General features: G+C 43.0%; 1 protein-coding gene across 1 annotated transcript in view; it reads right to left on the reverse strand.

Moving 5' to 3' along the window:
- MTUS2 (microtubule associated scaffold protein 2) overlaps window positions 1-25,551 on the reverse strand; it is a 505,095-nt gene that overhangs the window by 111,141 nt on the left and 368,403 nt on the right. Inside the window, 1 exon segment of the mRNA XM_040422442.1 lies at window positions 2,990-3,079. Coding sequence (XP_040278376.1) covers window positions 2,990-3,079 — 90 coding nt within the window.

Genomic DNA, 25,551 nt, shown 5'->3' on the forward strand with positions numbered 1-25,551 from the left:
GGGAAAACCCTGCCATAGAAAACAGCATAATTGCCAACATCACCAGGGCAATGAGCAGAACAAGGTTATTGATGATGTTGTCTGGACAGGGCAGTGCCTTACAAGCCTTGCTCTGCCTCAGCTGTAGATGTGATGTCATCGGGATAGGGATCCAACAGAGGATTGTGTAGGATCAACATCTATTTTGCAAAAATCAATGTCTGTCTGTATCCAAAGGTCTCTGCTCTCTAGGACATACTGTTCTTGAGATATTCCCATGTTCCGTATTAGTCAACAGAAACTCCCATGTCCTTCACTCATATCCTAACTGACATACACACAGTCACATGACCTTTACTAGCCAATAGAAGCTCATAGATCCATCAGTCTTTGCCTCACTGACATACACACAGGTTCACACCAGGTTTCCATAACAACTCACTGTTAAGGGGGTGGGGTGCTGTAGAGGTGACTGTAAAGGGGCTTTGGTACTGTGGAGGTCGCTGTTAAGGAGGGTGTGGCACTGTGAAGGTCACTGTTGAGAGAGCAGGGTGCTGTGGAGGTCACTGTTAAAGGGGGCGCGGTGCTGTGGAGGTCACTGTTAAGGAGGGTGGGGTGCTGTGAAGGTCACTGTTGAGAGAGCAGGGTGCTGTGGAGGTCACTGTTAAGGCGGTGAGGTGCTGTGGAGGTAACTGTTAAGGCGGTGAGGTGCTGTGGAGGTAACTGTTAAGGGCTAGGGGTGCTGTGGTGGTTACAGTTAAGGGGGCAGACTGCTGTTGAGGTCACTGTTAAAGGGGTGAGGCGCTGTTGAGTTCACTGTCATGGGGGACAGTTAAAAATAAAGTAAATGGTATGTAACTGCAGGGGTATATAGAGCTACTAGTGATTTCCCCATTTAAAAAAACAGGAGGGCATGGATTGGCTTCCTGGGCACCAAATCCAATAAACACACAACACTTCATACTCGGGCAGCTCCGGGAACTTTTTCGTCAATCTAAAATTGAAATTATTTAGTAAGATAGCTCTAGTAAACAGCACACCATAGTGCAATTATCTTGAAATGCCACCACACCTCTACACTGTCATTTCACAATACTAGGGTTGTCATGTGGCAGAAGGGCATTTGGTCCAAATGCAGCCCTCTAAAATCACACCTCTGCTTACATACATTCTCCCTTACTTTTCCAGCATCACCACCTGTGTCACTATTCACTGGCATTCTATTCTTTACCTTGGACATTCAAAGCAAAGGAGAAAATTTGAGTTACAAAAACAATGTAAAATATATGTAAGATGTGGACATGGTGTTGTCATTATTTAAAAGGCATTTCAATCTTAGGCATTCATCCCATATACACAGGATATGCCATAAATGTCTGATGGATGCAGCTGCCACCTCTGGGACTTGCACCTAATTCTAGAACAGGGGGTCCCCCGACAGGTGCCGCAGCCACTGCGAAGAGAGAGGTGGCTGCAAATGCAAATGAATGGAGAAGGAGAGAGCCACACATGAGCAGCCACCACCCCATTGCACTAGTCAGGGTGGAGGATCACAGGACCCCTTCTCTGGAGATAAGTGTAACTAACAGAGGTGGGAGATACCTCTATCAGTCATTTATGGCATATGCTGTGGCTATGCCAAGAAAGGAATGCCCCTTCAAGCCTTGCTATATCTACATTTGAAGTCTATGAAGCCTCTTGAAAATTAATTTTTTAGGAATTGAATATGGATTGTATTGGGAAATGTAAAAAAATCATTTTAAGCCTAAAGCTTGTTAAAAGGCTCGAGAAGATGAATATTTATAACGAACAACAGAATATTAAAAGTATGAATGTTTAGCACCTTGTATTAGAGAAGGAGATGGGGGGACTTTGATGGCGTGCTACAATCTCTCTTCAGTTGCCAGGTAGAATAAAACATCTGCGGCACTGAGGAGCCTGACAGTGGCACAGATGGCCATGGGTCTGTTTGTTTTGGGTAGAATTCATTATGCTAAGTGTCATCCTCAAATTGTCTGTGTAAATTTTTTATATGGAAACTTCAGTATAGATAAAGCTCAGGTCCCCGCAGCTTCTTCATTCCACTTGTTAATCTCAAGTGATAACACTTTTACTGCAGAAGTAAAGTGAAGCCATTCAAGGACATGACAGCGATGATTATACCTAGACTGCGGGAAATGAATTACAACAAATATCCAAAGTAGAAGAAATAAATGAACTAAATTGTATCCTTTTCAGAATATTTTGTTATAATATAGTATTTATTATTCATTTCTGTAGTCCATGACTTGATATCCTGCTACTGTGACCTCATTGATCATCTGTGATCTGTGGGAGAACACGTGTTCAGTTTCCCTACAGCGCCACCTCAGGAGAAATGAGGCATTAAATAGTTCCTAAAGAAATTAATGGTCTTTATAATATACAAGTGTTTCAGTGTCACAGATACCCTTTATTACCACTTTCTGCTTAACCTAGTAGACGAGGATCCTAAATTAAGGAACTTTCCCCCATTAAAGTAAAATTTCCATAATCAGGTATTTGAAAATTGATTTTCTAAACAAAAGAACCTCCTATAAGTTTTAAACGAGTGCAATGCACTTTAGCCCGAGGCCAGACTGAGGTATAGCCGGAGTAAAACAGCTATATACAACATTATTGGGGGCTGCAGTATCTGATAATACTGTAGGTGCTTTATTTTAGTACATTAGCAATGGTACATAACATATAAGAAAGGTGAACGTTGGAGCTTGTACAACACGGCAGACCCCACTGCAGATAATTATGTAAAATTAGAATAAAAAATTTGAATTTTTGGAATTGGTAGGTTTAGGGATTGGTCTCGAGTAGTGATTATGGTTGGTAGTTATAGGGATTGGTCTCAAGTAGTGATTAAGTTAATGATTGGTCATTTCCGATGCTGAGGATTGTTAATGGGAGGTATGCCCATTCTCCTGCACCAATAGTGCTTGCACTGCCTCTGCTTTGGCAATTTACTCAGATACTCTACCTGGTGAGTGGACCTTGGTCACTTGTTTTTTGGGTGATGAAATTGGTGGTTTTATAACTTCTTGATCTTTTGGGGTCTCCTTCTTCAATCCTGGAAAACAATAAATTGGATTATTAGCAAGTTAGGGATTTTATCATGTAGAGAATATAGCTTAACAGACAAGTTCTTTGTCCGATCACCCCATACCCATTTAAACGATAGACATATTAAAATGATATTAGACATATTAAAATTACATAAATGTCCACCATTTTTAATTGCTTTGATGCATATGCAATGTACAACTTTGCAGCCTTCTTTACAATGTTAACATTGTTTTGTTTCTGAGGTAACAGACTACAAACAAACCCCTGTGTGGTCAGATCCATATTCTTTTCTATCTTTTTCCTCTTTCTTTCTAACCTCGCAAATGTAAGCTAGTAAAAAGTAGTGGATCACACTTCACAGGTTTTATTAGTCATTTATTACAAAAAGGGTCATAGCTTTGAATAATACAATTCTGCCTCCATTGAATGTGGACAGCAGTCATCTTCCATCCTTAGCAACTCAATCCACTCTGACCATAGCACGTTTAGACCATGTTTAGCAAATAATACAAAGTAATGACTCATTTAGGGGTTTTAATTGTAGAGTCCATTTAATATATACAGAATGTGCAAAGATGACATACTGAGGACCTTGTGATGATCTCAACTATAAAGAGGAAGTGATTGCAGGATTATATCTATGAGCTTAATAATATGTGAGGCTACAGAATTCATTTCTACATAGTTATGTTGTCCAGGGGCATAGCTAAAGGCTCATGGGCCCCGGTGCAAGAGTTCATCCTGGGCCCCCTTCCCTCAGTGCTTTCTGGTCAGGGGCAGGGAAGCACATAGCCTTCATGCTGCCTGAGGCAAAAATTGAAACGGCACCTCCCAAATTCCTGACCTAACCCCTTCCCTCCAGCCGGCAACTTGACCAGTATGCATTTGCTATAATAATGGTGTCTTCTTGTGCAGCACAAGGGTCTTTGGGCCCCCTCAGGCTCCTGGGCCCGGTAGCGACTGCTACCTCTGCACCCCCTATAGCTACGCCCCTGATGTTGTCTCAAGGAAGTGCTTGGTCTGCTGAGTGGTCACATTCGGATTCAATAAATTGTAATTAAAGGGGTTGTGCATTGGCCTAATATTGATAACCTATCTTTCAGGATAGGTCATCAATATCAGATGAGCTGGGTTCTGACTCCTAGCACTCCTGTGATTAGCTGCTTGGAGGGGTCGCAGCGATTGTGTGAGCACTGCTTCCTCTTCAAAGTTTATCTGTGTGCCATCTCCTTTGTAGTAGCGGTGCGGCTTGTCCCATTCACTTTGCACCCCTACAAAGGAGACAACATGCAGGTAAACTTTTGAAGAGGAAACAGGGCTTGCACAAGCATCATCGCCCCTTCAAACAGCTGATCGTCGGGGTGCTGGTAGTCAGACCCTGGCCGATCTGAAGGGGTAGGTCATCAGTATTAAGAAGTATCTAATCACCCATATGTTTAGAATTCTAGAGAAAACTACCAGTCACAAAAACATCAGCACAAGTCCACATGGTATATGTGTAGCATAAAGTTGATGACAGGTTCTATTTAACTATGTATATTCACCTTTCTGCACTGTGTTATTTTTAGGTTTCTCCTTCTGTGTATTCCTGCACAGCCGGAGAGATAAATGATAAAATTCTGGCTGCCTGCGGCCACCACTAGAGGGGGCTTAAGAGCTTACTGTATACTGTTTTTATAAGTGTGTTCAATGTGCAACTCCCTCTAGTGGTGGCTTCATACAGATAGTATTTTACCATTTTACTCTGTGAATGACAATTTAAAGCTCAATAACTGCAATGACACTCAAACCACTAGAAAGATATTTAAAAAAATGTAATCATCTGATATATTGGGCTTTCACTTTAAAGCTAAAAAGTAGTATATGGGTGACTAATAATCAATTATATAGCTAAATACCTGAACAAATACCAGAATAACATGATTACACGTTTACACAGAATTGAACGCATAATCACCGCTCTATACTAAGAGATATCTCCAGTTCACAAGTGCTGCAAGACATAATGCATTATTTCCTCAAGTTGTTGTCATCTATCATCTCCAACATGATGGCAAGTGGAGTTATTCCGGCTTTGGAGGATAAATCACCCCAACCAAATCATGACTGAATACTAAACCCCACTGCACAGCATCATTGTTTCCATCTCTCCGGATGAAAAACAGAATCAAGTCTCCAGCAACATGCCCTCCTGATACTCAACCTGGGATCTAAAGATTGACAGCCCCATGATGCCACAAATGACCTTCTAGGCTAGATGCCAGGATATACTAGGAGCCAGAATTTGTCACGTTGTTCAATTCAAGCATCTAAATAGAATTTAGAGTCACTGATTTCTTCCAGAATTAAAATTCTGTTGCAGTTTGATGTTCTCAATTTACTGCCCTGAACATAAACAGTCAGATTTTTCCTGGACAAGCGCTGCAGCATGTCCAAGGGATAGCACATCTTGGGGAGGGGGTCACCTGAGCAGCCCATTCATGCACGTTCCCGTCCCTGTGTCTGTATTGCACATACTTTGAATCCAGGAACTGGTGCATGCACAGAAGAAACACATCAAATCTAACACTGCAGATATGCCAATGTACAGTATAGTCCTGGACATACAATGAATTGGAAGACAGTGGACTCGGTAGGTTTCTATTGTGCATGCCCCGGCCCATTCAGGGGCATGCACGATAGACAGAGGGACTTATACAGTCATGGACCGGTTGCTCAGGTGACCTCAAAGGCACAACATAAATTAGATATCCTGCAGTGCATATTCAGAGGAAAACTAACTTATTCTGTTCAAAGCAGTGATTAGACAGCACCACACTTGACCAGAATTGGTGAACACTGCTGCAACAAATGTCTAATGCACTATATTAGTAGGAAAGTGGCTAAATTATTTAAAGGACTCTTCCTCTTCATGTGCACCGTTATGCTTGATGTGCCTCTGGACTACAGATGTGTAACCGTCAAGCCTACCGTACCTTTAAGAGACTATACACATATATGCGCCAACACTGAACGACTAACTATACATTTGTAGCAGGCGTTAAAGTAATTCCTGGCGCGTTAATACACAAGATTATCTCGCTAGCTTAGTTCAATAAAATGAAAAGCTTTTTACAATATCAGGTTAGCCGAGTTAGGCCCCTTTCACACGAGCGAGAATTTCGTGCGGGAGCAATGCGTGATGCGAACGCATTGCGCCTGCACGGAATCCGGACCCATTCATTTAAATGGGTCTGTGTACATGAGCTGTGGTTTTCATGTTCTATATTCTGCGATTTTCACGCAACGCTGGCCCATAGAAGTGAATAGGGCTGCGTGAAAATCAAATCGCATCTGCAAGCAAGTGCGGATGCGATGCGATTTTCACTGATGGTTGCTAAGAGATGTGCAAAACGCAGTAAATCGCATTGCACCTGCACAATAAAAACAACAACTGAACGCTATCGCAAACAAAACTGAATAGCTTAGTTTGCGAAATCGCACAGTTTTCACTGAACGCATCCGCAACGCATCCGGACATAATCCAGACACGCTCATGTGAAGGGGGCCTTACACTGTTGACGCTTGCTAGATATGTACCTGTGCCATATTTCATGTGAGGAGCCCACATGTGGAGGGACCATGCGTATACACATGTAGCAAAGTTTTGTGTGCTGTAAAGAATTCATGTGTCTCCAGTAGCTCCTCCTCATGGCACAAAGTTTTGCAGGTCCATAAAGCTCAAGCATTCTTGATCAGATTTACATCACTAATTGCAAGACTGATTACAACAAGAGGTGAGCGAATGTCAAGGTAGGTGAGGGAAGGGAAGGGAAGCAAAACAAATACAACAAAAGCAACAAAACACCAGGCTAGGCCTCAAAGGGAACAGCGAAAGGTCACCACCTGACAATCCCTGAGCCTTTCCCTGACTGCTGACAACATGAGCAAATCCTTAGGGTGGAAGTGCTCATGCGCTGGAACCTAAGCCTAGCTGAAACTGAAACAAACCCTCAGCTAGGGAGCTGGAGATAAGACAACCGGTTCCTAGCGCAAGGTGCAGGAACCAACGTCTACCTGAGGCCTAGCCAAAACACACAACAAAAGGGAAGGAGAAAGACTTAGCTTAAGACGGACGGGGAGCAGGAGATCCACCAAACACCAGCTGAGAACTCCAAAAGTAAATATAAACCGCAAGGGCAATAGTGAGAGGCGGGTATAAATAGCACCACTAAATAGCTAATGAGCAGAACCTGTGGGGCGGTGACATCCTGCCCAAAACCACAACAAAGAGAAACAGAACAATCTTTCAGATAGACTCACGTGTAGCAAGTCTGTCAGATCTTCTCAGGCCTCTCACAGGGCAGGGTGTGACAGCGAAGCTCTCAAAAATTAGATTCGGCTGCTTTGCAGAATTTGACAAAAAAAAAAAATTTGCTTCATGACGCATTACTTTGTCACGAAGCGCATTTCTTTGTAAATGGTGGGTGCAATGACAGGGAATGATCTTTTACCCCTCAGATGCCATGTTCATCACTGATTGCGGCACCTGAGACCCATATTAAAGTATTTTAGTGGTTTTTAGAGAAAGAAAAAAAGATATACTTACCTCATCCATTTGATCGCAAAAAGGCCGCCGTGGCCATCTTGCTTAAAGATCCAACGTGAAAGATTTTGCGCGGGGTCTTCAAGCAAGATGGCCGTAAGTATTATTTATTTATTATTTTTTTTACCACCTTTTTAGGGAAAATAGATTTGTTACCATGAAGCACGAGGAAATTCAGCTTTGTGGTGAATCGAATTTTTCGATACGCTCAACACTAGTTACAACCCTCAATGCCATTTGACAATAGACAAGGAGCTAGCCCTTTTGTAAAGGCTGACAAATAAATCATATGTCAGTTCTTTTTATTGACCTCATACATGTAAATGAGATCAAATCTAAGTCTCTCGTTATAACAGAGGCCTTCTATCACATCTGATAATCTGGACGCCCACCACCGAACCATTACCAGCTCTTATATCCTTTTAGAATGTGGAGACCAAATCTCAATCCCATATTCAAGATGTGGTCTTATAGTTGGATAATATTACATTGGAGTCACAGGTGTTTATCTCTCATACACCCTAAAATCTTAACTGCTTTTGCAGCTGCTGCCTGACATTGAGAACTGCTGCATAAAACATTCAAATGTGCAGATTTAGAAATACAGTCTAATCAATGGATTATCTTCACAGTGAGTCTGAACACCGTGATATGGCACTTTATAAATGCTCCACGTCACTAGGATCATCTTCTCAAAGATTCATTACCTATTATAAAATCAAAAGACTCTTAATTATAACAAAATATGTTCGCACTCCTCTATAATTATTATGCCCCCCTGCCGTGACAGCTAGTAATACATTCTTACAAATCCATTTTTAACATCAGAAATTCGACACAGAGACAAATCTGAAGACTGGAAATGTTCTGCTCCTGCAGAGCTATTAGAATGGTTTCGTTGTATGTGGGGAAGCTTACTGCATATTTGGTTACTATAGAGTTAATGCAATAAATTATTTGAAATAAGCTCCCCCTAGTGGTGACTGCAGACAGGCAGGATGTTAGAACGTTACCGTTCAAAGGGGAACTGTCATCAAGTTCATTCTACCTAAACACTGCAGCATTTCAGAAAAAAACATGGCTTTAAAAACAGGGGGAAAATAATCTGTTATAGCTCCTGCTGATGAGAGCGCCTGTTGGGATTTGTGTTTGCATCGCTTGCCATGTGGAATGAATAACTTTTTACCTAATGTTTCAGGTTATTATGCTTATGGTGATACCAAATTTATATACAGACTTTTTGGTTTTGCTAACACTTAAATTTTTTTTGTAAATCACCATTTCTTGAGAACCATAAACGCTGAGTTTACACAACAGTTATTTCCAACAGTGATTGTGAGACAAATCCAGTAGTGAAGCCTACACAGAGATCTAATATATAAAGCTGAGTGTATGTATGTCCGCTAAAGGAATCCGCACTGTCACAATCATGAAATTTGGCACACAGGTACATCAGGTGTCCGGGAAGGTTTTAGACCGGGTCTCAGCTCTCTAGTTCCTAAGATATTCCCAAAAAATGCATTAGCCAATAGAAGTCTTTTCACATGACCCTTATCAGCCAATAGAAGCTCGCAGGCCCTTAGTCTCCACATACACACAGATTTACACCAGGTTTCCATAACAACCCAGCCATTTTTCTTCACTGCTGTAGGTCAGCTTTAAAGGGGCAGGGCGCTGTGGATGACACTGTTAAGGGAGCGGAGTGCTGTGGAGGTCACAGTTAAGGGGGCAAGTAGGGTGGCCATTCAGTCCACCCTCAAAAGACCAACTTAAAAACCCCGCCCCCAGGTCCCGCTAAGCCACTCGCCGGTTAGGCCATGTCCCCTCCTACTCCGCAACCAATGGGGAGTGAAAAAATGAAGGTAAAATTCAACTTCTGTCAGCTGCAGGGGTGAGAGGGAGGAAACGGAGCTCTGTGGAGGTCACTGTTAAGGGGGCGGGTTATTGTAGAAATCACTGTTAACAAGACGGGTACTGTGGAGGTCACTAATAAAGAGGCGGATGCTGTGGAGGTCACTGTTAAAGGGTAGGGCGCTGTGGATGTTATTGTTAAGGGGGCAGGCCGCGGAGGAGGTCACTGTTAAAGGGGCGGGGTACTGTAGATGTCACTGTTATAGTGGATAGTGTCGATATCTTTTAACGACACACACAAACATTAAATGAAATAGATGAAATATACCCGTGAAAAGCCGGGTCCTTCTGCTAGTAAGGTATAATATGGAAAGATCAACACCTGTTCTGTGTTTTTGACCCGCACCGGTTTTTAGCTTACAATAACTGATGGAAATAACTGACCAAATAACTGAAATGTGAACTCAGCCTGACTTGCCTTTTTTTGCCTTTTTTTTGCTGTTGATGCAGCTGTGTTCTCATTTATTCCCGACAAGTTGTGGTTTTCATTGGTAGAATTTTTGTGTGCATAATACATTTTGATTCCTTTCAATTTGCTTTCTGGGACCAATGCAATTTAGCTCTTTTTAATATTATTTTCTTTTGGCGTTCACTGTGCAGGATAAATAATTTTCAAATTATAGTGTGGATTATCATGGATGTATCAATACCGATAAAGTGTAGCTGCTAAATCTTTTTTAAATCCCTCAGAAGAGACTTTAACATGCATTCTCCTGATCGCGTCTTTAATACATTTCAGTAAGTCTTAAATTTCTTGCAATATATCATGGCTTACTCTGGAAGGACCTAATTATATATATATATATTGTGGCAATGTGAATAGTGATCTGTATGGTGAAGCCCTGGAAGGGGTGTATATCTCATCTAGGTGAGATAAGTAAAGTCCAGGAAGATGGCGCTGGCTTCAGCAAACCTAGTTGCTGAAGCTATTTTCTTTATTTATGGATTTTATTGGATTGGGATGGTAGGTTTGACAGTGGGACCTCCCAATTCACCCCCTCATTCCAGGGCATGTTTTCCTTTCACCTGAGGTGATCGCAGGTGAGGCCTGCTGTAATCAGGCCGACATTAAGCACCTCCCAGTGTGTAAGTCTGAGGAGGGAGAGCGAGACTGTTTTGTGAAGCAGAGGCTCTGTGTGTGGTCTCAGTCAGGAGGAGTGAGGGGCCACAAGGCTTTGAATTGCCTGAAGTTTGGGGAACCTAGCGACGCCTAGAGAATGAGGTTTGCACGGCCAGAGTCGGGAGGACTACTGGGCCGCTCTCCCCCAAAATGTAATTGTATAGTTACAGCCTGGCGGCTGCTGGATTGATTTTGGCTGAGGAAAGCCACATGTGATGTCCATGTATGAACTGTGCTGTACTAGTGAGGTAGGAACGTATTTTGTTTAGGTAGTGCCTAGACAGGCCGGAGTTTATTTGTATTCTAAGTATTGCTATGTGTCTAGTAGGAGGCATGGGAGGGATTCCCTGGGGAAGTTTTCTAGTGTATCTGTGTCTACAAGACACAAACAGTTGAAAATAGCTCCACCACTGGGAGGCCCGTAATGGCATAGCACTAGGAAATGCCTTAAATGTCATATGGGTGTGAGTCCTACCTTTAAGACCTGCTGTTATTTCCAGAATGTTTCCACTGAAGTGAAGGAGAGCGAGCATGGCCACTTTTCCATTCACCTCTATGGGACTGTCGGAAATAGCCGAGCTGTGTAAGGAGGGTGATTGTGCGCGGCGGCTCTTGTTCACTTTGTGCACTTTCTGTAGATAGCAGCAGGTCCCAGAGATGGGTCCCTCACCTACTGTATATGACAAGTATGGCACATCCTATTGTTTTGCCATAAGTTAGATGGGAATGACCAAAGTCCCAGAGGAGCGTAAGTGGAAGATAGGAGTGGTAGTGGCTCTGGCTGGAATAATTATTCACAGTGGAAATCCTCAATCCTCCCTAAGGCCAGGCAGTGTTAGGACAGCTCACTTTTCCTTCACTTATGGCACAACGTAATGATCGGGCTCCTGTCTAATAGTAGTTGGGGTGCCCTTGGTGTTAAGTGTGTTGTACTGGTGCAAGGTAGGAGATGGTATGTGCTGTGGCCAGCATTTAGTGCTGGAGTTAGTAACCAGGCCAGTTGTAGAAAATAAACAAGTCTCTCTTCACATAAAGGGGTTTTCCGGGTTCAGAGCTGAACCCAGACATATTCCTATCTTTACTCCTCTGGCCCCCCTGATATGAGCATTGGAGCATTTCATGCTCCAATGCACTCCTTTGCTCTGTGCTGAATTGCGCAGTGCAAAGGCATTTTTTTATGATCTGGCGACATACCGGGCTCTCCATTGGGACTGCTAGGCTGAGGCTTCCGTCTAGCAGAGAGCCTGGTGATGTCACCGGCACTAATGGGCGGGCTTTAGCGTTGCCCTAGCATGTAAAATGGCTAGGGCAGCACTAAAGCCCGCCCAACAGAGCCGATGACGTCACCAGGAACACTGCTAGGCGGAAGCCACTGACTAGCAGTGTAATAATATAAGCAAAAAAGCCCTTGCCCTGCGCCATACAGAGCAGGGCAAGGGAGAGCATTGGAGCATGAAATGCTCTGATGCTCATATCAGGGGGGCCGGAGGGGTGAAGATGGCAGCTCTGAACCCGGACAACCGATTTAAGTAAAGAATGGGAGTTGCAATACATCTGACGGTATCAAAACACAGTTCCAAAAAATTCTCAGTGCAAATCTTCCCAGGCAGCAATGCAAGGCTATAGGCCATGATGAGGATTATAGTACTCCTTCCCTCTATCTCTCCAAATCTGCCAAATCGCCCCCAGACGAAGGTACGCTAAAACTTGCATTGGGGTGGGTGTCATTCTGGCTGCATCAAAGACTATGATTAATATACCTTAATACTGCTGATACCTTTATTTGGTGACTTTGACTAGTTGTTTCATTTTCATCTACTAGTCCCCATTAGCACTTGCACTTCATGTAATTAAAGGTTCTCTTTTTACGTTAAGGGGTAAATAGGCATATTTGCACACATGACTAGAGCAAAGTGTGGATGATGCCATTGTTCTGATATCGCGGCAGTGGAAATGGACTAAGACCGGCTTATAAATCGCTGGTCTTAGTAAATGCTCCCCAAAACCCCTTACTGACTGACTCCAATGTTTGGTGAGGCAGACTGTAGACCTGGTTCTTTCCTTTCTCTTTCTGGAGAACCATAACCCTTTAAGTAGATAACATAAAATAAAAAACAACAAGTACAATAAACGTGAGCTTGCTGAGTGACAGACGGTATGGAAATGGAGGACTCTGACCACGAGGGCTTACAATTTACAGGGGACGGAGACAGTAGTTGATGGAAGATGTTGCATGAATGGTAGTGTAATGGAAGCATTGTTATTGTAGGTTGCTTTTGAAAGTTTGAAAGGTGTAGAAGAATCTGATCAGTTGAGGTATCATGTTCCAGAATATGGCAGATGCACAGGAGAAATCTTGGAGACGATTGTGTGAAGATCAGGCAAGCAGAGAGACAATGAGCAGATCTTGGGGGGATCAGAGGTCTTGGGGGGATGTATCGGGAGGTTAGTTCAGAGATGTATGTAGGGGACAGGATGGCGTTATATGTCATTGTTAAACTGTACCTACTCATTCACAAAAATATTCAGGATGAGCTGATATGTCTGTATACATGTGGAATAACCATTATATGACTTGCATCTGATATTTTTAGCAGTTTTCTCCTCTGCAGACTTTGTATCTAATTCTTAGTGCTCCCTGAGCTGGTGGATGAAGGCTAGTTGTATCATGTCTGCTGTGACACAGTGAAGGGTATGGTCTGGGAAAACGGGTATTTTCCTCCCAGCGTGTGTTGCTGGGCTGATTTGCAGCCAGGTGGGGTCAAACACCGGACTGGAATTTAAGTGCCGGTCCGGGTTTTGGCAGCACCTAGCTGCCCTTAAAAGACAGCTGGGCTCAGCAGAAAGGTGTGTGTGCTGGGTTCTGAGGCTTGTGCCGTGCTGGAGGGCTGAGATCCGGGTGTAGGGGAAACAGGCCCCCTAAAAGCCTGCTATGGACTGCTGGAGGTAGAACTGCTATATGGACTTTCCATTGTGTGTGAACTAACACCAAGACTGCAAAGTGACGTTTTGTGCGAATAAACACGGAAGTTTGATTTAAGAACTGGTAATTTGCCTCTGTACTGCGTCCGCATACCCTGTCTACCAGAGCCAATCCCCACAATTGGTGCGAGCATGTGCAGAGCGGCTGGCGTAAACGCCCAATTTTTTTTTTCAGGAATGGCTGGATGTCCTGGATTTAACCAGCTAAATTCAAACCTGTGTCATGTGACAAAATGGAGGCTGTAATGAAAGCTCTCAGGGAGGCTAACCAACACCAGAAAGAAACACACCAGCTGCTGTTACAGATGGCTTTACAGATGGCAGGAGTGTCCCAGGGTGTCCATGATGTTCGGAAAATGGTCCGTGCGGCGATCCCCAAGATGACACCCTCAGATGACATCGAAACCTACCTGGCGATGTACGAGAAGGTGGCCACACGGGAAAATCTACCCCGAGATCAGTGGTTGTCGCTCTGTTCCTGACATTCGATTCCCAGCGGGTGTACTTCGACTTGCCGGACGATCAAGCGGCCAACTACCAGAAAGTCAAGGGTGAGATTCTGGCAAGACTGGGGGTGAATGTGTTGGTTCGGGCCCAGCGGGTGCATCAGTGCGGGGTTCAACCCGACTGAGCCCATGAGACCCCAGTAATATAACTTACTTTACCTCTTGCAAAAGTGTCTACAGCCTGACGTGCTGAGCCCTACTGCTATGCTGGATCGTCTGTTAGCTGATATGTTCTGGAGGGCTTTGCCACCCCCTGTCCATCACTGGATTGGCCAGGTGTCTCCTGGCAATACCCTTGAGATGATGGACCTGGTGGAACGCTATGAGGCTACCAGGAATCTAAAGGGGGGTTCTTTCGGGAGTGGGCCAGTCCTAGCTGGACGGGACGTTACGGTTTTGTAACGATTTTCGTAAGCTGAACAAGATATCTAAATTCGATGCATATCCCATGCACCGGGTGGATAGAACAAGCACAGTATTTTTCTTTTTTGGACCTCACGAAAGGGTACTGGCAGGTGCCCTTAACGGAGGTTGCCAAAGAGAAAACTGCCTTCATCACGCCAGAGGGGCTGTATCAGTATAAGGTGTTACCCTGTGGTCTCCATGTTTTTGCTTTATGTGTGAATAAAAATGGAAGTTTGATTTAAGAACTGGTAATTTTCCACTGTACTGCGTCCGCATGCCCTGTCTACCAGAGTGAATCCCCACACTGCCCATAGATTATACATAGAAACAGCAGATTCTGCTCCAGAACTCTCTTTTACCCCCTCAGTATCCATCAGAATAAACATATAGAACATTATAGAGACGTACTGAGCAGTAGTGCTATGAATAAAGCATTTGCAATGAGATATAACACCATTAGCTCCAGCATTGTCTATGTGTGTCTGTCTCAGATTTTCACTCCTCACCCTCTCTATAGTGTAACAGCGTTGTGGACTGCTGGTGTTCGCATACTCACCACCAGGGTTGCCAACTGTACAGAAATTTCTGGACAGTCTGTAAAAATAGGCGACTTTTTTCCTATGCCCAGGAAAAAAAACTGATGTGCCTGTAATTTTTTTAGAGGCTCTTGGTTCATAACTATATTATTTTGGTGGTGATTATCATCATTTTACAGCACAAAGTAAATGCTGGTAATGAGTTCCTATTGGTAGATTGTGATATAGACCTATATTAATTATAATATTTATCATTCATTATGGTTTTCCAATTTGTTCATGAAAAATGTCCTTCCTGTGATGTAAGGGTTTTGCACATGTGATCTGTGCGACCCATCCCAGCCATCCTGCACCTATTTTACTGGTCCAGCCCCCTTCTCAGGATGCTGTTATCTGTGCTTGTATTTGTATATACCTGACCAGGGGTGCACCACCAATGAGGCCAGGTGAGGAAGCACAAATAGGGGGGCAGCAGAAGGGCCATGGGCAATAAGCGCTTTCATTGTGGAAACGCTCATCTCTACATATTCATCTGCATCTCAAGACAGCAATACAGTTGAATGCTGCGAAGGGGCATGGGAGCGATGTCTTCCTGGCCCACCGTTTCCTCTAATAGGCTTTACTCCTAGTTCCTGTTGCCTATTAGATGCCGGTGTCATCATTATCGCGCTGCCTGAGACAGGTGTTTCAGTTTTCGCCTCAGGCAGAAGAAAGGCTAGGTGCACCCCTGTACCTGACCTGTGCTTGTGTTTCTGTCCTCTGTTACCTGTTTCATCCTTGCCTCCTTTGACTTGACTCTCCTGTTGCCAAACCTGATTGCCTGACCTGTACCTGTGCCATCTGCCCTGACCCATTGCTTGTTGACTTTGCCTATGCCTCATCCTTTGGTCCTTCATTGTCACTTCTGGTTAGTACTCGGCCTGATAAGTATTGACTGTACCTGTACCTGTAGTAGCTAGCACTAGTACCCCCTGGTCCACGTGGACTAGCTGCCTCATGTTCCAATCCTCAAGAATTAACAACCTGGTGTTCCCCATGGGAAAGCCTGTCCCCACCATCAGGGGAACTGCGAAGAACAAGGGGTTCATTTAGACAACGCCCTTAGAGGAGGCTGGTAATGTGGCACAGTGGGTTCACACCCGCTGGTTCTCGACATATAGACTCCTATGGGATGTAATCTGATTCTTCAGTGAGCAGGCAGCTGATCTTGATCCCACAAGACAGATTTATCACATGATTCAGAAAGAATGTTAGTTTTGTAAAGTGGAGGTGGGAGAAAAGAGCTGAAGGTATTAATGAATGCAACTTTCTAACTTGCTTTGTACTCACAATAAACTTACCACAATTTCTGCTCCTGTGCCTGCATCAGAATAGGATGGTAGTTTATCGGAATGATCTGCTCACTGTAACGTGCTATTACAGAGTTTGGCGGGAAGGGATTAATGAACAGACATTTACAGTACATTACATTCCTGTAATCCCTTTAATGCAATACAGATTCTCTTGTTTGACTATAAAATAAATGAAATTTATTTTTCAATGCCATCTGCTATATTTCATCCTTGAGAAAAAGTGTTAGCGTAGGTTCACAATTAACTCTGGTAGTCTGTTTCGGCAGAGGAACATACTACTGGAGTTACCATGTCTGAGATAGCTGAGATCCCCATTGCACCCAGCAGCTTTCCAGCATAAATACCAGCTTTTGGATGAACCAATACCACCGTGATGCCCGGCGTTATCCAGCTATGCAAGATACGGTAAACCCAGTAGCCTATGTATCTGCACCATATTTAGGCCATAGGATTAAACACAAGGGGGAGATTTATCGAAACTGGTGCAAAGGAAAAGATCAGGAGAGCTGACAGATTATTTTTTAAAAGGAGTTGTGCCAAGAACAATATTCTATGTTTTTCGAACTAGCACCTCGATCTGGATACTTTTATAATTGCATATAATTAAAAAGTTAGTATAGCCACTAAGCTATACAATAAAATATATCTGTATAGCGCCACCTGCTATTTTTTCTTTTCCTTATTTCTCTGTCCACTTCACTGAGGTGGTCGCACACAAGCTCTGACAATTACAGGGGAAGAGCTACAGCAGAACGGGCACACCTCCTTAGCCATGATAGGGAGAGCTGCAACATAAGTTACCAGCCTGAAGAAAATCTGGCAAAGCATTTGGAGCAATGAATGGGGAGATCTCTGGATCAATGTGAGGTACAGGGCTGGTTCTAAGTTTGTTAGAAAGAGATTGTCATGTACTATATGATTTTCATTTTTTTTTTTAAATCAGTCATAGAATAACCATGTTAATGCCTAATATTTTTGATGTTCTAGATTTGTTTGGTTTTATGGTGGTAGTGTACAGTACCTATATTTCACTTTATTTAAACTAAGTATGTCCATGGTCCGTTGACCCAGATTTCTGCTTTTATGAGGGGCTCATGCTTGCCTTCATACAAAAATCCAATTCAAAGATGAACTTCTATTTGCCTGCAGCCACCACTTGAGGCAAGTCACTCCATGGGGATCTGTACAGCTCCTATTGACCTCAATAGTAAATCGGTGTGCAATTAGTGCCCTCTAGTGGTGCCAAAAAATGTCACCTAGTTTGCTCCACAATGGCAAAACTGCAAATAGAATGTGTCTAACCTCAGATAGGTAAAGAGTTAATTGCCCTATTCTCCAGCAAATCTAGAAAACAGAAAAATACAGAGAGAAGAAAACATGTCAGGTCCCACAGGTCTGAAACTGACTGGCGATTTTTCTTAAAAGCATTCCAGAGGAAATATTTTTACGTTTGTCATACAGATAAAATCACTCCATGTCTATAGATAGTGTAGAATATAAATATGCTTCAGCCTGCAAAAAATATGCTCAACAAAAATATAATCTTTGCTCACATAGCTGAACTAAGCTGCAAGAAATGGGAAAAATAACACTCAGCCTTCAATCCCAAAGTCATTTAAAATTATCAGGAAGTTCCTGCTGTCCAAAAAGAAAGGCTGCAGCGCTGCAAAATCTATAAAAAAAAAATACCATGTTTCTCTATTGTAGCATCGATGACAACAATGTAACACATAAAACTGTCAGAATTTTCCAAATCACATACAGTAAAGGGATTGTTCTATGAAAGACATGTGTAGTATATCAAATCGATAATCAATACACGTGCCATCAGTGGATGGGACTCCCAAGGCTCCTCCATGTCCACCGTCCCCAGCTGAGAGTCAGTTACCTGTCTGTGGTCCCTCCTATCATAGTCTATAAGAGATACATAAAATGAGTGATGTTTTCATACCAACCATAGACATGAAAGAGTCTGTTTGTTATGAAGGATCCCCATGAATAAGATGATCATCCTGGCGATCATCTGTTATCTGCAGCAAGCATATAATTTCCCTGCAATGCCTCCACAGGACAAGTGAAGTATTACACAGTTCCCTTTTAAATAATGTTAGTGTCTATGTAATGAACAGATGCGACAAGTCTTCCAGAGAGAAAATCTCTGTTTCTGCTAATTAAGGTGAGTCCAAAATGAAGGATTATGTTAAGTCAAATGCTCTAATAGGGTATTTTTTAAAAATTTGTATTGAATTTAGCTGTTTTGAGTGTGACTAGTTACTCCAGGTCATTAACATTGTTATTCGGCTATTTCCAGAATAGCTTAGATCTTACATGCAAGCTTGTTACCTTGCTGAATATATGAATCCATTTAACCCACCACCACTATCCTTTTGCTAACAATTCAGGCATGTATTGATGTGGGGGACATTTCAGGCTGATCACATCCAGTGTGTCTACCTATCTTCTAATGGCTACTTCTAGAAGATTGCACCATGCCATCTCAAGTTGCCCCTATAAGCATGGCATTGAATTCTATGTCCTCTAGTGGCCAGCAGAGTTAACCTGATCTCAATCCAATAGTTCATTTTCAATGACTGAAGGTTTTTAATGTCTACAAGAGCCAAAACATAACTTTTCTGCTGTAATGCACAATCTACACTCACCTGAAGAATTATTAGGAACACCTGTTCTATTTCTCATTAATGCAATTATCTAGTCAACCAATCACATGGCAGTTGCTTCAATGCATTTAGGGGTGTGGTCCTGGTCAAGACAATCTCCTGAACTCCAAACTGAATGTCAGAATGGGAAAGAAAGGTGATTTAAGCAATTTTGAGCGTGGCATGGTTGTTGGTGCCAGACGGGCCGGTCTGAGTATTTCACAATCTGCTCAGTTACTGGGATTTTCACGCACAACCATTTCTAGGGTTTACAAAGAATGGTGTGAAAAGGGAAAAACATCCAGTATGCGGCAGTCCTGTGGGCGAAAATGCCTTGTGGATGCTAGAGGTCAGAGGAGAATGGGCTGACTGATTCAAGCTGATAGAAGAGCAACGTTGACTGAAATAACCACTCGTTACAAACGAGGTATGCAGCAAAGCATTTGTGAAGCCACAACACGCACAACCTTGAGGCGGATGGGCTATAACAGCAGAAGACCCCGTCCGAATTTGGCGTAAACAGAATGAGAACATGTATCCATCATGCCTTGTTACCACTGTGCAGGCTGGTGGTGATGGTGTAATGGTGTGGGGGGTGTTTTCTGGGCACACTTTAGGCCCCTTAGTGCCAATTGGGCATCGTTTAAATGCCACGGGCTACCTGAGCATTGTTTCTGACCATGTCCATCCCTTCATGACCACCATGTACCCATCCTCTGATGGCTACTTCCAGCAGGATAATGCACCATGTCACAAAGCTCGAATCATTTCAAATTGGTTTCTTGAACATGACAATGAGTTCACTGTACTAAAATGGCCCCCACAGTCACCAGATCTCAACTCAATAGAACATCTTTGGGATGTGGTGGAACTGGAGCTTCATGCCCTGGATGTGCATCCCTCAAATCTCCATCAACTGCAAGATGCTATCCTATCAATATGGGCCAACATTTCTAAAGAATGCTATCAGCACCTTGTTGAATCAATGCCACGTAGAATTAAGGCAGTTCTGAAGGCAAAAGGGGGTCCAACACCGTATTAGTATGGTGTTCCTAATAATTCTTTAGGTGAGTGTATATGTCCCAAACCAGCCTGTGTATGAGTCATTTATAGCAGGGCCAGTAAAGTCTTTGGTTTTCCAATGCAACCTGCTATAACACTTTATATGTAACATCATCAGTGGCGTACCTTCAATGGAGGTAGACCACACAACTGATATGGGGCCTGGTGGAGTGGGGAGCTGACCTTCTTCCTCTTTCCCTTCCCAATGTAAAAGCACTGCACTTGCCATCCCTAGGAACTTAGGGGGGCTAAGTTCAAACAGATTACAGCTTCTAATTTGGTCAATTGTAACTGTATAAATTACTATGTATTGAGCTCCCCCTAGTGGTGGCTGCAGCCAGCCAGCTTTGTGATAGAGGGAAAGCAGACAATTTAGTATAAATTTTTGTATAAATACTAGTTGTTTGGAATACATTGAGAATTATGGTGTTCAGAATAAGCGCCTTACTTATGAAGCACCTGTTCCACTTTTTCTGACATAGACGATAAAGTGGGGTGAGGCCAAGTGTGACTTTTTGCATTACAATTTTTTGTAATTAGACTTTTTTCTGCTTAATAAAAAACCCCAGTGAATCCATCAGAAATGTGGGGCGTTGCACTTTGCATTCTGCATTGCATGGGAGTGATTGAGGCACGCATACTGGGAAACTTTGTGGGGCGGGGGGGGGCCCATACTAAGTTTTTCTATGGGCCGCTATGACCATCACTCTGTGGTATAGGGAACCCCTAGTCATGTCATATACAAAAAAGTCATAGCAACCTTATAGTATTTCTCAGGGATAGCTGTTGCTTTAATTCTCAGCATATTAAATGAGATACAACATGTTATCTGAGGATGTGCTCCTCTCTCAGTTAAGCTGCTTTGAGCTTGCAGTATCCTCCTTGCCAGTAGCCTTAGGCTTGTCTGAGAGAAGTCCATAGAAAAGCTAGAAACTTTTCCTGTCACTTGTATTCCTCAAATTTCATTTTAAGTTCGAAAAACAGTGTAATGAAATGTATAGAACTACTAGAAAAGTAGGTCAAATATTTGTTTCCCCTAGATGGTTCATGTGGTGCCTGATGTGCGACTATTAATCACACCAAAATGTAATGGTGGATGAATAACAGAAAAATAATAGAAGGTGATGATGGGCGCTCACCCATGATAACCCCATACAGTTGGGCACAACATATATTTTATATATATAGAAATAGCTGATAATGCGTAGGTTTGGTTTTAGAATGGCATGTGTGGCTCCAGCTATTATATTTCTATCATCTTATTCATTTTATGATAGTGGAGGATCAAATTCAGCCCACGACTTTCCCAATCCAACAGCCTCACTAGAGTATTGAGAAGATAATATACACCAAGAATGGATACTTCTACTGATGGAGCACTAGGAATGGTAGGGTGCTAAAGTGTAAATGATCCACTCCGATGGTTGGGAGGAAGTCAATCCAGGGAGTTGGTTGCAGAGTGGGGAGAAAGGGCTTCCAGGCTGGTGATGGCGTGGCACAGTATTTCGGTCTAGGAACCTTCTCCTATTGTAATGGTCTGTTAATGGAGTCATTCATCTAAAGGGTTTATCTGGTGTTACAGGTATTTAGGGGAAGCTATTCCTGCTTGCACTGAGGCCTTCCATACTGGTGACTACTATCCTCTACATCTAGTAGAAAGAAGGACTGGACACCAACATAGAAAGGGGATTTTTTATTGTAAGAGAAGTCAGATTATGGGAAAAGAGTTCAAGAGGGGTCTGGATGTATTTCTATAGTGTAATAATATTACAAGTTATAGTTACTAGAATTATGGAGGCCATTGGTCCAGGTAGTTATTCTGCCAGTTTTGGAGTCAGGATGGAATTTTGTTCCATAAAATGATATAAAGTGACTTACTTCTACTAGTGTTGATCGAGCACCGTAGTGCTCGAGTCGAACAAATCATGATAATCGAGCACCTGAGTATAATGGAAGTCAATGGGAGAACCCGAGCATTAAACCAGGTACCCCCTGCTCTGAAGAGGGGAGGGTGCCTGGTTCATAAGAAAATGTCAGAAATTGTTGGTAACACCACCAAAATGGTTCTGTAACAGCATGGGGAGGATGTATGAATGCATCTTGGACTTGCTGGTCGCTGCTGAGAACTACAGTCAGGTCCATAAATATTGGGACATTGACACAATTCTAACATTTCTGGCTCTATACACCACCACAATGGATTTGAAATGAAACAGACAAGATGTGCTTTAACTGCAGACTGTCAGCTTTAATTTGAGGGTAGTTACATCCAAATCAGGTGAACGGTGTAGGAATTACAACAGTTTGCATATGTGCCTCCCACTTGTTAAGGGACCAAAAGTAATAGGACATAATAATAATCATAAATCAAACTTTCACTTTTTAATACTTGGTTGCAAATCCTTTGTAGTCAATTACAGCCTGAAGTCTGGAACGCATAGACATCACCAGACGCTGGGTTTCATCCCTGGTGATGCTCTGCCAGGCCTCTACTGCAACTGTCTTCAGTTCCTGTTTGTTCTTGGGCCATTTTCCCTTCAGTTTTGTCTTCAGCAAGTGAAATGCATGCTCAATCGGATTCAGGGCAGGTGACTGACTTGGCCATTGCATAACATTCCACTTCTTTCCCTTAAAAAACTCTTTGGTTGCTTTTGCAGTATGCTTTGGGTCATTGTCCATCTGCACTGTGAAGCGCCATCCAATGAGTTCTGAAGCATTTGGCTGAATATGAGCAGATAATATTGCCCGAAACACTTCAGAATTCATCCTGCTGCTTTTGTCAGCAGTCACATCATCAATAAATACAAGAGAACCAGTTTCATTGGAAGCCATACATGCCCACGCCATGACACTACCACCACCATGCTTCACTGATGAGGTGGTATGCTTAGGATCATGAGCAGTTCCTTTCCTTCTCCATACTCTTCTCTTCCCATTACTCTGGTACAAGTTGATCTTGGTCTCATCTGTCCATAGGATGTTGTTCCAGAACTATGAAGGCTTTTTTAGATGTCTTTTGGCAAACTCTAATCTGGCCTTCCTGTTTTTGAGGCTCACCAATGGTTTACATCTTGTGGTGAACCCTCTTCATTCCCTCTGGTGAAGTCTTCTCTTGATTGTTGACTTTGACACACATACACCTACCTCCTGGAGAGTGTTCTTGATCTGGCCAACTGTTGTGAAGGGTGTTTTCTTCACCAGGGAAAGAATTATTCGGTCATCCGCCACAGTTGTTTTCTGTGGTCTTCCGGGTCTTTTGGTGTTGCTGAGCTCACCAGTGCTTTCCTTCTTTTTAAGAATGTTCCAAACAGTTAGCTTGGAATGGGATATCGTATATCAAAACACAAAAAAAGTATCGATCTCTCAGAAATACAGATTGATACAGTTCAAGATTGTTCACCGCCTATACTACTCCCCCTCCTTCCTCGCCAAGATATACAAGGAAAGGAAGGACCTGTGTTGGAAATGTTCGTCAGAAAATGCGGAGTTAAGTCACCTACTATGGGATTGTCCGGAAGTGTGGGGGTATTGGACTAGCATTTATGAGGAACTATATAAAAGATATAAGATCAAATTGAAGCGAAGTTTTACGCAGGCAATATTGGGTCTTTTCCCCCGCTCTGAACTGACCCCCTACCAATTACGAGTTAGCATGGAAAGTTTTATGGTCGCAAAGGCCTTGATAATTAAATATTGGGGTACGAAGAATTGTCCTATCTTTAATGAATGGAGGGCTCGGCTAGACACTATTGAGGCCTAATGATGGCTTGCTTCACTGATAGTGACAGCTCTTTGGATCTCATCTTGAGAGTTGACAGTAACAGATTCCAAATGCAACTAGCACACTTGAAATGAACTCTGGACCTTTTATCTGCTCATTGTAATTGGGATAATGAGGGAATAACACACACCTGGCCATGGAACAGCTGAGAAGTCAATTGTCCCGTAACAAGTGGGAGGCACATATGCAAACAGTTGTAATTCCTACATCGTTCACCTGATTTGTATGCAAATACCCTCAAATTAAAGCCGACAGTCTGCAGGTAAAGCACATCTTGTTCATTTCATTTCAAATCCATTGTGGTGGTGTATAGAGCCAAAAATGTTAGAATTGTGTTGACGTCCCAATATTTATGGACCTGACTGTATGTTGTCTGAATAGTATGCCACTTTTACATATTGACAATAATATGCACAAAACCAAGGGGGGAAAAAAAAATCGATTTTAGAGTAAAAAATTATTTCCTGAATATTTACTTGCATATAAAGTGCAAGTGCTCCCAAAAATTTCAAGGAAGTGGCACTCTGATACACCCTTAATTACACATAAAGGAGGGCATCATACACACCCTTTAAAAATTATGATTTATGGCCTGCTGGTGACCCTTAAAAACATTAGGAGCAAGGACCTGCTGATCTGACTATTTAAAACATTATGGGCGGTGGCCTGCTGCCGCTTTGGTGACTCTAGTTAACCTGGGGCCGATGGCACATCCCCGTGACGGCGACGATCTATTCGGATGTCTGGCCTATCAACTTTTGATGTAATTGTCAGCTCAAAACCATTGTAAACTACGGTAACGGGGATTCAGTGTTTGATTCCGGAGAGGGAGCCTGAGAAACGGCTACCACATCAAAGGAAGGCAAGTGGGCGGCGCGCAAATCACACACTCCCGACTCATGGAGGTAGTGACGATAAATAGCAATACAGGACTCTAAATATGCCCTGTTATTGGAATGAGTAATAAAAAACTACAGAGAATGTCACTGCGGTATTTTGGATGAGGAAATATTATACAGGAGAGGCCCTGCTGCCGCTTTGTTGACTCTAGATAACTTCTGCCTGATCGCACGTCCCCGTGACGTTCACGATCCATTTTGATATCTTCCCTATCAACTTTCGATGTTCTTTTATACGCCTAACAAGGTGACCATCGGTAACAGGGAATCATTGTTCAATTTCGGAGAGGGAGCCTGATAAATGGCTACGGTTACTACTTCAAAGCAAGGCAGCATGAGCTGGGGGCCTGCAGGTGAGCTGACCCTGTAAAAGATTTGAGTTGCGGGCCTGCATGTGAGCTGACCCTTTAAAAGATTTTAGGTGCAGACCTGCATGTGAGCTGACCCGGTAAAAGATTTGAACTGCGGGCCTGCAGCTGAGCTGACCCTGTAAAAGAGTTGCGGGCCTGCCGGTGAGCTGACCATCTAAAAATTTTTATGTGAGGGCCTGCTGGTGAGCTGACCATTTAAAAAAATTTATGTAAGGGCCTGCTGCTGAGCTGACCCTGTAATAGAGTTGCGGGCCTGCTGGTGAGCTGACCATCTAAAACCTTTTATGTAAGGGCCTGCTGCTGAGCTGC

Source organism: Bufo bufo, chromosome 3, assembly GCF_905171765.1.
Source record: "Bufo bufo chromosome 3, aBufBuf1.1, whole genome shotgun sequence".
Taxonomy (NCBI): domain Eukaryota; kingdom Metazoa; phylum Chordata; class Amphibia; order Anura; family Bufonidae; genus Bufo; species Bufo bufo.